Source organism: Ovis aries, chromosome 18 (genome assembly GCF_016772045.2).
Source record: "Ovis aries strain OAR_USU_Benz2616 breed Rambouillet chromosome 18, ARS-UI_Ramb_v3.0, whole genome shotgun sequence".
Classification (NCBI taxonomy): Eukaryota; Metazoa; Chordata; class Mammalia; order Artiodactyla; family Bovidae; genus Ovis; species Ovis aries.
This window is the reverse complement of record NC_056071.1, coordinates 62990274-63002907: the sequence shown is the minus strand read 5'-3', so window position 1 is coordinate 63002907 and position 12634 is coordinate 62990274. Positions and strand designations below refer to the sequence as shown.

Genomic DNA, 12634 nt, shown 5'->3' with positions numbered 1-12634 from the left:
CCCTTCTTCCATGTTTCTGCAATGGAGGCCCCAATCATGATGCAAAAACAAGGGAGGCACCAGAAGACACTTTCTAGAAAACAAGAGCAATGATTATTGGTGGGGCCAGTTCCGGGGCCACTTGGGCCCACAAACTCATGCCAGGGGACACAGCCCAGAGCAGGAAAAGCCAGGGAGGGGCTGGGGACAGCAAGGCTGTGGGTGGTGGGGTCTGAGCAAAGAGGACACCCACCCCAAAGAAAGGGCAAGTACCAACCCATGACAAGCAGAAAGTTGCTACCCCCCACCAGGCCATCCTGTCACAGAGAAGGAAAAGATGGAGGAGCAGCTAGGAGACCCTGAAAGGTGGTCTTCCCACCCATCTGCCCCCCAGACTCACACGTGGAATCAAGGGCCACGCTAGGGAGCCGGCTTGGGGCCTCTTGGGAGGCTCTCAGAACTGAGCCACCAAAGCTGCCCTGTTCAAAGAAATCACCCAGCAGCTGGGTCCGGATGCTCAGAGGAACAAGGCCGTCATTTGCCACCTTCTGTCAGGCCTTGTAGGGCAGGGATGCAGCGGGGCAGGAGCTGCTTTGCTGAGTGGCCTCCATGCAGCAGGCACTCTGTACACGTGATCTCAGCTATGCCCCTCGACAAGCCTACCCACTGGGCACTGTTACCCAGTTCACAGATGCAGAAAGAGAGCTCAAGGACCCTCCCCCAAGGACACCCAGCTTGCACCCCACCCAAGTTCCTTCGGTCCCACCGTACTGCCTCCAGTATCCAGGAGCCAGGACCAGGTAGCACTGCCCGGGTGCCCCAGACGAGCTGGTCACACATCGGGAGAGCTGACCGGGCACAGGAAGGAGAATAAGGGATCCCGACCACCCAGCGCCCTGGGGCTCCAGGGAAAGGACCACCTCCTTTGCAGCCAACAAATGCATGCCAAGTCTGAGGCCTCACTAGCCAGGCTGGGGGCTGGAATCTACAAGAAACCAGCACTACTTGGAACTGAACAAGCACAAGCTTGCTGGGGGGTTCCGAGGAGACAGGCTGACTTGCTATGCTGGACACTGGCTCATAAAGAGGGAGACGCTTGCGCCCTGGCGGAGTCGACCGGCGCTCCCCGAGACCACCTCAGCCGAATGCATCAGAGACGTTTTGTTATGAAGATTACAGACTGAAACGAGAGCACCAAAAATAATTAATCTGTGAGCAGATTTTATTTAAGTGTTGATTCATGGTTGTTCTATAAGCCAACAGCCCGTCAGAACTATAAATTAACGAGATAAAATGTGGCTGGCCCTCCATATTTCAGGCCGGGTATTGACGTTTCCGAATCCACAGATTTTTAACTGTATTGATTGAGGACACCAGGATAAATGGCCTTGGCGCCAAATTCCCATTAGCGACAATGGGCACCGAGTGACTAATTCCCAGAGCGCGGCGGTGAGAACGCCCTGTGTTGCCTTCTCCTGGCAGGGAGTTCTAATTAGATTGAAATGAAAAAGCCAAATCACCAAGGGCGGAAAGAGGCAGATCAAGTGAAAAGGAAGATCAGACTTGGTGGCGAGAAAGGACAAGAGAAGTCAAATGAGGTCGCGAGCCACGGGGACTGCAGGCTGAGAACATCCCCACACGCGCTAGGCCAGGGCACGTGGAGCCCCCAGCCCACCCCGCGGCCCCTGTGAACCCAGCCCTGCCCAACAAGCGCCAGCCTCAGCTCGGCCTCGTCCACACATCTGCTGAGCAGCTGCTCGAGCCGGCCTTGGCTGGGTGACGGAGACCCAGGGACCACCAGGACAGGCGCCCCCCTTCTCAGGGAGCTCCCACACTAAGCTGGGGGGGTCGGACCCAGAAACCCAACAACCCCTCAACAGGAAAGGCCCCGCCCAGGAGCTAGAGGGCTTCCCCAAGGGTAAGGGCAAACCCCTGGCCCCTACCTGCCCCCCTCAAAGCACAGAGCACGTGCATGCTGCTCACCAACGCAGCCCCAGCACCAGGGCCTGCATACAGCTGGTGCTCAATAAGTAACAGCTAAATGAATGAGAGGGGGCCTTCAAGAGGCGAATCAAGTGGTGAGCCCATTCCCAGCAGAGGGGTGCAAAGTGCCCCCTCACCACCCAGGGTGGACAGCAAGGCCCGGGGCCGGGCCAGACCTCCCTCGTCCCACCCCACACACCGCAGCTGGGGAGCAGACCACGTTCCCTCCAGCATGGTCCAGCACAGACCGGGTGGGGCGGGCATATTCCCCTACTGCGGCTCCCACCGCACCGTGGGTCACACCCACCACCAGGGAGACCTGCCATGACTCCCTCCTGCTCCAAGCTCAGCAACGGCCCCCAACCACCACCTGCTGTGGCAGCCCCTAACTCGGCAGGCGGGAGGCCTTCCGGAAGGCCTGAACACGTCTGAACCCCCGACACTCGCTCACACCCACACTCACACCCAGAGACCGTGGCAGGGCCTGTTTAACATCTGTTGACTAAGGAGACAGATCGTGACAAAGGGCCACTAGGAATTCACTAATGTCGTCAAACCAACTTACATTTGATTAACCTGCCAGCATCACCTGTGTGTGAAACTCATCCCATCTCCACTCGGGCAGGCGACGCAGGCACCCGTGGGTGCTCAGTGATGCTGGTCTGGGGAGCAGTATGTGGGGAAGGAATGCCCCATGGTCTAGGAAGCGTGTGGGGCTGGAGCTCCCATTCTTGCACCCCCAGACTCACCTCCCCCAGCTCCCTGCACCCCACACTGCCACACACACCACATGGTTCATGCTCCCATGATGGATCCATCCTCGTTCCATCTGCTGAGACTCCACTTCCCTCCTTCTCCTCACCAGCTCCCCTCCATCCTGCTTCTCTGTCTCCCCTATTCCTGTATCAGCTTGGGCCCCACTTCTTCAAGGAAGCCTTCCTTGATCTTCCAGGCTACATCATCTCAGCCCTTCACTGTTCTCTGGGACTCTCTGCACGTCTGTCTTCCCCAGCAGATGGGAGCTTCTCCAGGGTGGATCCTGGGGCTTGTTCACCTCTGTGTCTCCAATACCAAGCATGGCTTCCTGGATCCACGGGCAACACAGTGTAGCAGTCAGGCCACCAGCCTCAGAGCCTGGTAGACCAGTGATCATCCTGGCTCGGCCACTGTCTGGCTGTGCCTCTGGGCTGCGTGACAAAGGGGACTCTGGAGGAGCCAGTCTCAAGGAGTAAGTGGGGCCTTACCCCAAATGGAAGGCTACAGCAGACCCTGCACACAGCAGGTACTTGGCGACAGTACCTCCTGCTGTCGTTGACTCAATGGTCACCATCACCCAGCGGCACCAAACCCCTGGAGCCGCAGCTCCCTCTCGGCCCGGACGGGCTCCCAGGAAGGTCACAGTCTGAGGAGCGCACACACCCAGCATGGTGGAATGGGCATGGAGTCTGCAGTGGCACAGGTGCGGCTCCAAACCCCACCTTCCAGGCAGCCTGGAGGGCCCGAGCCAGTCCCTCGCCCCTCCGAGCCTCAGTTTCATCACCTGGGAAATGGGGAGAATGGTGGCTGGCAGGATCGATGTGTCAGAAGCAAAGCCTGAAACACTGCACCTACCGCCCTCACAGCTGTCAGGCTGCTCAGCACCCCTACCGACTGATGGCCACCAGGGCTCAGTCACAGGCGCTGCAAGGCACCCACAAGGCCACCCTGCACGACCCAGCAGGAGACAAGGACACTCGGGGTGAGGAACAGCCCCGCTGCATCTGAGCCTCAGGGCAGAGTGAGGGCCCAAGCTCTGGGGGTGCTCACCCCCGTTTGCTGGGCTCTGGGAGAGGCCCGGGCCCCCAGCACCTCCCCAGCTGAGCCAGGCAGGCAGGGGCATCCCGGGGACCAGTGTGAACCCAGGCCTCCCCTCCTGGCCTTAGCGGCAGTACCCAGCAGAAAGTGAGCCAGGAGGAAGGCAGGGAGGCACCAAGGGCAGCCAGCCTGGGGTCAGGGGGAGAGGCTCCATCCTCACCAGACAACCACGGCCAGGCCCGTGGCGCTTCCAGTGCCTGCCGCCCAGGAAAGCTGGGGAGTGGAAAAGTTCCCTCACTGACTTCTCTCTCCTTCTCGCCTTGCTTGTCAAGCACCCCCTAAGGACCCAGCCAGCACGAATCCATCTCACCCAGAGGCCTGCGCGGGGCGGGCGGGCATGAAAGCAGAACTCGTTTGCAGACTTCCCTTATGAGCTGGAATCGTTCCTTACAGCCTTTCAACGGTAATGAATTGACAGGAATTCTAAACTGATTCCAACCAAAGGACACTATGATAAAGCTGAATCTATTTCAGCACAAATTGCATGTCAGAAGTTGATTAAAAAGCCACCTCTTTATCCAGCCCCACAGCTTGAGGCCGAGACAACCTTGGGGCGCTGCCCTCCGGGCGAGTTGGCCAAGGCCTACCATGAACCTCTCTGTGGAGAGGCTCCATTTCAGCCAAATGGCCTGGAAACACACTCACCAAGCTGCGTCTCCCCTGATCCCAGGTGCCCCAGCCCTGAAAATGTCTGCAGCTTGTGGCCGCAGGATTCTGCCCCTGCGCCCCAAGCTGGCCAGGAGAAGCCTCCCCAGAGAGAACGATGGCTCAGCTGCCAGCTCAGAGAAGGAGGCGCCTCAGGGGAAGGATACAGAGAAACATACCTGTCTCGAGGTCTGTGAGGTGCAGGGCGAAGTCAAAACCGCCGCTGAGGATGCGCTGGCCACAGGGGGACCACCGGGCGGCCCGCACTGCCTCGCTGTGCAGGGAGTAGGTCTGCAAACAGCTCCCTGAGTCCACGGCGTTCCACACCTACGAGGCAAACAGAGATACATGTCATGAACGGGACCCTGACCTCAGGGGCTCAGCTGGGCCCCCCTGCACGGGGAAGACGCTCCCACAGTGGAACCAGACTCCCAATATTTGACCATCCAAACAGTATCTAGATGTGAAATTCTCTTGGTGGAAATATAATAAGGCCTTGGAACTGGCAAGTCACGAGGGAGCCGTTCCCAAAATTTTTTCTGGGGTTAACGGAGCCCACAAGGAAACAGCCTGTCCTGTGCCCTGCCATGCACCTGCCCAGCCCCTCTCACCTGCTTCACACCTGCTCGCCACCAAAAAGTTCCAGCCCAGTCTTGCCTGTACCTGTGACATCTGTCCTCTGAGATAGGACTTTATGAGCCCTGCAGTGGACCGACAGCAGGCCAGGCCATCTGCATGCGTCCCTCTTTAAGACTAAAATTCAAACTAGAGCCTGACACACCGGAGCCTGCAATCAGGCCAGCAGCAGACACCTGCCCGAGGGGCACGCTGTCCTTTTTTCTGGGAGAGAAGGTACCATCCCTCACTGGCCCCCTGCTCTCCGTGGAGAGTGATGCTCATGGCAGAAAGGCCTGTGTACACTTAATGACCTCTGAAATGTGTTTTTAAGCCCTCAAGTACAGAACTGAACATTCCGAGAGCAGGGACCATTCGGGCGTGAAAGAGCTGCATTTGGCTTCCCACCAGCTCTTGCAGCAAACTCCGCCAACCACCATGAGCCCCCAGGGAAAGGCTAGCAAGCAAGGAGCCTGAGCAGGCTAGCCGCAGGCCTGACACAGGGAGGCGCTCAATAGTACAAGTATCCCCCTCTCTGGTGTCACCCCAGGAAGACGGGGACACTCTCACCGACCCTCCAAGCTGGGTCAGAGGCGTGAACACAAGAGCCGGAAGGCACCTGCCGTGCCTCCCAGGTGACGCTGCGGCTCGCAGGCCATGTGGCCTGGCCGAGAAGCTTGGCTTCTCCTGGCCTCAGTCTCCATCTCCACGTGACGGGGGTAGGCAGGGCCCCAGCCAGGGCAGCAGTGGTGGGGAATGAGAGGGCGGGGCACGCTGCGGCCTGCCTGGCACCCAGCAGGAGCTGCGGTGCTGGAGGCTGTGTTTTCTTGAGGCGTGTAGAGTGTGTGGTTTTTAACAGCAGGATTCCCTGACCCTCTCTTGTTCCCTTAATAACAGTAAACCCAAAGCATGCCCACTCGCATCCACAAACTGGATGTGAGCAATACCCTCCCCTTTCAAGATGAGAAAACTCACCCTGGCACACTCTGAAGGTTCTCAAAATGCATAGGATCAGAGTTCTGAAAGCGTTATTTCCCAGGCATATGTAAATGTCTAAGATTAAAAAAACAAGAGGTCAACAGTGGCCTTCAAAGGATGTTGAGAGACCTCAGTTCCTTTCTTCCTTGTGAGGGGTCAACAGCTGGGGTTTCAGACTGAAAAGCAAAATCCAGCAGCATTTACATTTAGAAATATGAACAGAAATAACAGAGGAGGCAGCCAGAAGACTTCAAAGCGAAGTGGGAATTCATGGCGGAAAGGCAGAGCACAGGGAACTGCTGTTTTTTCAAAACTATGTACAAGTGTGACTTGAATAGAAAAAACGAAATTAATGAACTAGCTCTACAGGGCTATAATCCTGAATACATAAGACAATACACACTGCCGCATATATTCAGTACAACGTCATCTCAGCTTTAAAAGCACATAAAAACACCACCTCACAGCCACTAGAATGGCTTCTATTATTTAAAAAAAAAAGAAAGAAAGGAGAAGAAGGTAAGTGTTGGCAAAGATGTGGACAAATCAGAACCTTTGTACATTGTTGATGGAAATGCAAAATGGTCTGGCGGGAGGGGAAAAAAGAGGGGGAAAAAAGTATAGCGAAACCTCAAAAAATTAAACACAGAATTATAATATGAACCAGCAATTCCACTGGTGTATATATGCTCAAAAAAGTAAAACCACGGTCTCAAAGACATATGTGTACCCCAGTGTTCACAGCTGTTGATGGATGAGGCTGTGTTCCCTCCCTGTAGTTTGGCCTGAGGCCAAACTGTGGTAGGGGTAAGGGTGGTAATGGTGACCTCCTTCAAAAGGGCTTACACCAGAACTGTTGTATTCAGTGCCCCTGACCCCATGGCAGCCACTCAACCCACGCCTCCACCGGAGACTCACAGGCAAGTCTGGCTCAGTCTCTTGTGGGGCCACTGCTCCTTTCTCCTGGGTCCTGGTGCACACAAGGTTTTGTTTGTGCCCTCCAAGAGGCTGTTTCCCCAGTCCTGTGGACGTTCTGTAATCAAATCCCACTGGCCTTCAAAGTCAAATTCCCTGGGGGTCCTCAGTCCCTTTGCCAGATCCCTACATTGGGAAATCTGTTGTAGGCCCTAGAACTTTCACAACAGTGACAAAAATCACTGCAGCTGGTAACTGCAGCCATGAAGTTAAAAGACGCTTGCTCCTTGGAAGAAAAGCTATGACCAACCTAGGCAGCACATTAAAAAGCAGAGACGTGACTTTACTGACAAGGGTACGTCTAGTCAAAGCTATGGTTTTTCCCGCAGTCATGTATGGATGTTAGAGTTGGACCATAAAGAAAATTGAGTGTCAAAGAATTGATGCTTTTGAACTGTGGTGTTGGAGAAGGCTCCTGAGAGTCTCTTGGACTGCAAGATAAAACCAGTCAATCCTAAAGGAGATCAGTCCTGAATATTCACTGGAAGGACTGATGCTGAAGCTGAAGCTACAATCTTTTGGCCACCTGATGTGAAGAACTGACTCATTTGAAAAGACCCTGATGCTGGGAAAGATTGAAGCCAGGAGGAGAAGGACACGACAGAAGATGAGAGGTTGGATGGCATCACCAACTCAATGGACATGATGAGTTTGAGAAGGCTCCGAGAGTTGGTAATGGACAGGGAGGCCTGGCGTGCTGCAGTCCATGGGGTTGTGCTGCAGTCCGTGGGGTCACAGAGAGCTGGACCCGACTGAGCAACTGAACTGAACTGGACTGAATGTCCATAGCTGCATTCATTATTCACAACAGTCAAAAGATGGAAGCAACCCAAGAGTCCACTGATGAATAAATGGATAAACAAAAGGTGATCTATATATATACATATATATCACATACATGTACACTTACACCGTGGAATATTACTATCTTAAGAAGAAATGAAATTCTGACACATCCCACCATATGGATAAACCCTGAAGACCTCACGCTGAGTGAAGGGAGCCAGTCACAAAAAGTATAATCTCACATACAAGAGGTTCCGAGAGCAGTCAAAGGCATGGTAGAAAGTAGGACAGTGGTTACCTGGGACTGCCGAGAGGGGAAAACGGGGACCATGTTAACGGGAACAGAGTTTCAATTTTGCAAGATGAGTTCTGCAGATGCACGGTGGTGATGGCTGTACAACAATGTGAATGTACTTAGATTTGTTGTTGTCTAGTCACTAAGTGCTGTCCAACTCTTTTGTGACCCCATGGACTGTATAGCCCAACAGGTTTCTCTGTCCACAGGATTTCCCAGGCAAGAATACTGGAGTGGGTAGCCATTTCTTCCTCCGGGGGAATCTTCCTGACCCAGGGATCAAACCTAGGTCCATTGGGAGTGCGGAGTCTTAGCCACTGGACCACCAGGGAAGCTACCTTAATGCCAATGAATCTACACTGAAAAATGGCTACATTGGTAAATCTTATGTGTATTTCATCATCATTTTAAAAACAAACAGGAGGGACTTCCCTGGTGGTCCAGAGGCTAAGATCCCACACTCCCAATGCAGAGGACCTAGGTTTGAGCCCCAGGCAGGGAATTAGATCCTATATGCCTCAACCTAGACCCAGCACAGCCAAATAAATAAATTAAATAGTATTTTTAAATATTTAAAATAAATAAAAACTCACATAAAGCAAAACTCTATCATGTTTATTTGCACACTTGGAATAAGACTATAAAAATATTCATGGAAGGCCTTTCCTGGTGGTCCAGTGGTTGAGATTCTGCATTTCCACTGCGGAGGGCACAGGTTGGATCCCTGCTCAGGGAGGAAGATCCCACAGGCCTCCCAACCAAAAAAAATAAATTCAAAAAGAAAATACACATGGAGAGACTGGTTGCTTCTAGAAATGGGGGGCAAGGGGCAGGGCTGGGGGAAGGGAGCTGTGAATACTACCCTGTATTTCCCCTAAAGAGAGGCAGAGAGAGGGTCAGAAAATGAATATGCTCTACAGCAAATGTGCCCAAATGCTCCCATCTATTAAATGCATTCATTTACTTATTCATTCAACAAACATCTCCTGAGTACCAGACGTTGGAGCAGGAGGGAGGGGAAGGAGGAGGAGGAGGGTGTAGATGGGAATCCCAATCAAAGAGAGAAGAGACTCTGAACTCTGTGATGCCAAGGCCAAATCAGCGACCAGAGAGGCCTGATTTCTTGGCCAGCGCCTCCTAAACCAGTCGTGGAAACACATTTCAGGAAATCCATCCGTCCCTAAACTGCCCAACAACCCCCCTCCCAAGTGAAAAATGCGTACTCGGCTCTCCTGGTTGATATATACACAGCGATAGCATCCGAATCAATGCAGACCAGTCAGCCGCTTCTCAAGGTACCCAGAGTGAAGGAGAGAAGAATCTTTGCTAATCGCTCTCCCTAATTGAATTTAATGTTCACTGTCAAGTTTTAAAGATTAATTCCCAAACACCGCAGCAGCCTGACATGTGTACCTTTCTTCAATTAAGTAATTAAGAGATCCCAATCTACCTCCGTGGCATTAAGGAGTTAAGGCTTCTGTCAAATGTGCTAAGATGACTTGATGTATTAACTGCAGACATTCTATGTGTCCAACGAAAGTCAGATTTAGAGAGAATATGACAAGTGAAATGTGCTGTAGCTTTCTCATCCCACATTTCCTGGGGTTTCCGTCTCCTGGTTCCTGAGATGTGGCCCCACCAGGAGCTCCCCCTAGTCTCTCGAAACCGATTGCTTCAGCCACAGGTCATGTTCTTTCGGTCTGTCTGCCTGCCTTCTGTTCTTTGTTATAAAACAAATACAATCTCCATTTTAAAATACCCAAATTCTACAAAAGTACTGAAAGGAAAACCCCGTAGGAATCAACAATAGGACTGCTGTTTCTCTGATGACATTGGAAATAGTTGTGTTCTGTGAAATTTAAAAAAAAAAAAAGAGAGAGAGAGAGAGAGAGAGAGGAAACACAAAGAAAAAAATAAGAATCTGCCATCCTCCCACCACCTGGAGACCACAGTTTCAGACTTCTGGGTGAATCTTCATTTGGCCTGGTCCTGCCAGCTCCTGCCTTGTGGCTCTTCCTGGTTTTCAGCCCCAGCTCCTGGCCTCCAGTCCATCCTTGACAGCCCTTGCTGCCCTCCAGGATATCATTTTAGAGACCACCATCAGGCTTGCACAGCTTAGCAAATTCCTGTGTAGTCAGTGACCAAGCCTTCACCATGCCATATACTGGCAAAAGCTTTGGGAATCCTTCAGGGTAAGTGTGTTCAAGGGCTGGGATTGTGCTGAATCCACCGACTAATTTGGGGAGATGACTTAACAACACTGAGTCTTCTGATCCGTGAACAGGATATATGGCTCCTTTTATTTAATTTATCTTGCTGCTGTTTAGTCACTAAGTCATGTCTGACTCTTGCAACCCAGCGGACTATAGCCCACCAGGCTCCTTTGTCCATAGTATTCTCCAGGCAAAAATACTGGAGTGGGTTGCCATTTCCTTCTCCAGGGAATTCTCCCAACCCAGGAATCATCTAAGCAATGGTTTAGAGTTTTCTGATAAAAAAAAATCTTAGACATCTTTTGTCAAATTTATCCCTATTAATTTCATGTTTGGATGACATTATACATGGTATTTGAAATTTTTTCATTTCAGGTTCTTTTCTTTTTCTTTTTTTTTTTTTTGAAAGTTTATTTTATTTTATTATTTTTTGGGGGGGGTTAGTTTTTTTTTTTTATTTATTTTTTTTTATTTTTAGTTTTTTATTTTTTTACATTTTAAAATCTTTAATTCTTACATGCATTCCCAAACATGAACCCCCCTCCCACCCAGGTTCTTTTCTAAAAGGCAGAAATACAATTGATTTTTGTATATTGACCTTGAATTCTGCAAACTTGCTAAACTATTAGCCCTAGAATCTTTTTCTGAACACTCAGTAGAATTTTCTACATGAACAATCATGTAGGTGAACAAAAATAATTTCACTTCTTCTTTTCCAATCTAGATATCATTTATTTCTTTTTCTTGCCTTATTGCACAGGCTATAATCTCCAGAACAATGCTGAATAGATGTGGCATGAGTGAACACCCCCGTCTTGTTCCTGACACTATGGGGAAAGCAATCACTCTTTATAGTTAAATAAGATGTTAGAGGTAGGGGTAGGAATGGGTGGGAGGTGGGAAGGAGATTCAAGAGGGAGGGGGACATATGTACACCTGTGGTTAACTCATGTTGATGTATGACAGAAATCCAGCCAATATCGTAAAGCAATCATCATTCAATTAAAAACAAATACAATAAAAAAAAGAAAACAACAAAAAAAGCTGCTAGAGGTGATGTTTTCATAAATGTGCCTTAACAGTTTGGAAAAATTATCTTCTATTTCTAGTTTGCTTAAAGTGAAGGAATGTATGTAGGATTGATTTGCTAAATTTTATTTAAAACTTTTATATCCATGTTCATGAGAGATAGTAGCCTATCACTTTCTTCTCTTGGTTTGGTACCAGGGTAGCCTCCTAGAACAAGCTGGAAAATGTTTCCTCTTCTTTTATTTCCTGGAAGAGTTTGAGTAGAATTATGTGTTAATTTTCTAGGGCTGCTGTAACAAAGTACCACAAACTGGGTGGTAGATAGATATGTACTGTCTCACAGTTCTGGAAGCCAAAAGCCTGAAATCAGGGCAGGACTGATTGCTCCCACAGGCAGTGAGGAAAAGATCTGTTCCAGACCTCTCTTCTTGACTTGCAGATGGCTGTCTTCATGTTCATACGCTGTTCTCCCTCTAAGCCTGTCTCCGAATATTCCCCTTTAATGAAGACATAAGTCATACTGGGTTAGGGTCCATTCTGAAGATTTCATTTTAACTTGATTATCTGTATAAAAATCCTATCTTTCAATAATGACATATTCTGAGCCACTGGAGGGTTAAGACTTCAAAATACAAATTTTGAGAGAGACACAATTCAACTCACAACAAATTGCTACTACTTCTTCCTTAAATATTTGGCAAAATTCACTAGTGAAGTTTTGGGGCATGGAGTTTTCTTTATGGGAAGGGTTTTAAATAGGAATTCAATTTCTTTAATAGAGACAAGGCTTTGGGAGTTATCTAATTTTGTCGGTGAGCTTTAAGTGTCTGAGTCTCTTAAGGGGTTTATCCAGGTCATCTAAGTTGCAGAATTCCTTGCCAGAAAGTTGATCATAACATTACCTTTGTTCTTGTTGTTTAGTTGCTAACTCAAGTCTAACTCTTGCAGCACCATGGACTATAGCCCACCAGGCTCCTCTGTCCGTGGGATTTCCCAGACAAGAATATTGGAGTGGGTTGCTATGTCCTTTCTCAGGGGATCTTCTTGACCCAGGGATCAAACCCATGCCTCCTGCATTGACAGGTGGATTCTTTACCACTGAGCCACCAGAGAAGCCCAACATTACCTTAGTACTCTCTTAATATCTTCAGAATTTGTAATTAAGTCACTTCTCTCACTCCTAATATTGGTAATTTGTATCTTTTTTATTCCTGATGAGTGGTTAAAGTTTTATCACTTTCATTGATTGCAAGGAATCAGTTTTTTATTTCACTGACTTTAC

General features: G+C 49.9%; 1 protein-coding gene across 4 annotated transcripts in view; it reads right to left on the bottom strand.

The window, feature by feature from the left end:
- The window catches only part of WDR25 (WD repeat domain 25), a 145778-nt gene that overhangs the window by 54490 nt on the left and 78654 nt on the right, over positions 1-12634 (bottom strand). For all 4 annotated transcript variants that reach the window (XR_009597271.1, XR_009597272.1, XM_027957401.3 and 1 more), the window contains exon 3: positions 4641-4788. Coding sequence is in view for 2 of the 4 variants with exons in the window: in XM_027957401.3 (XP_027813202.1) it covers positions 4641-4788 (148 nt within the window). In the remaining 2 variants the exon portion in view is untranslated. The remainder of the gene's footprint in view (positions 1-4640; positions 4789-12634) is intronic.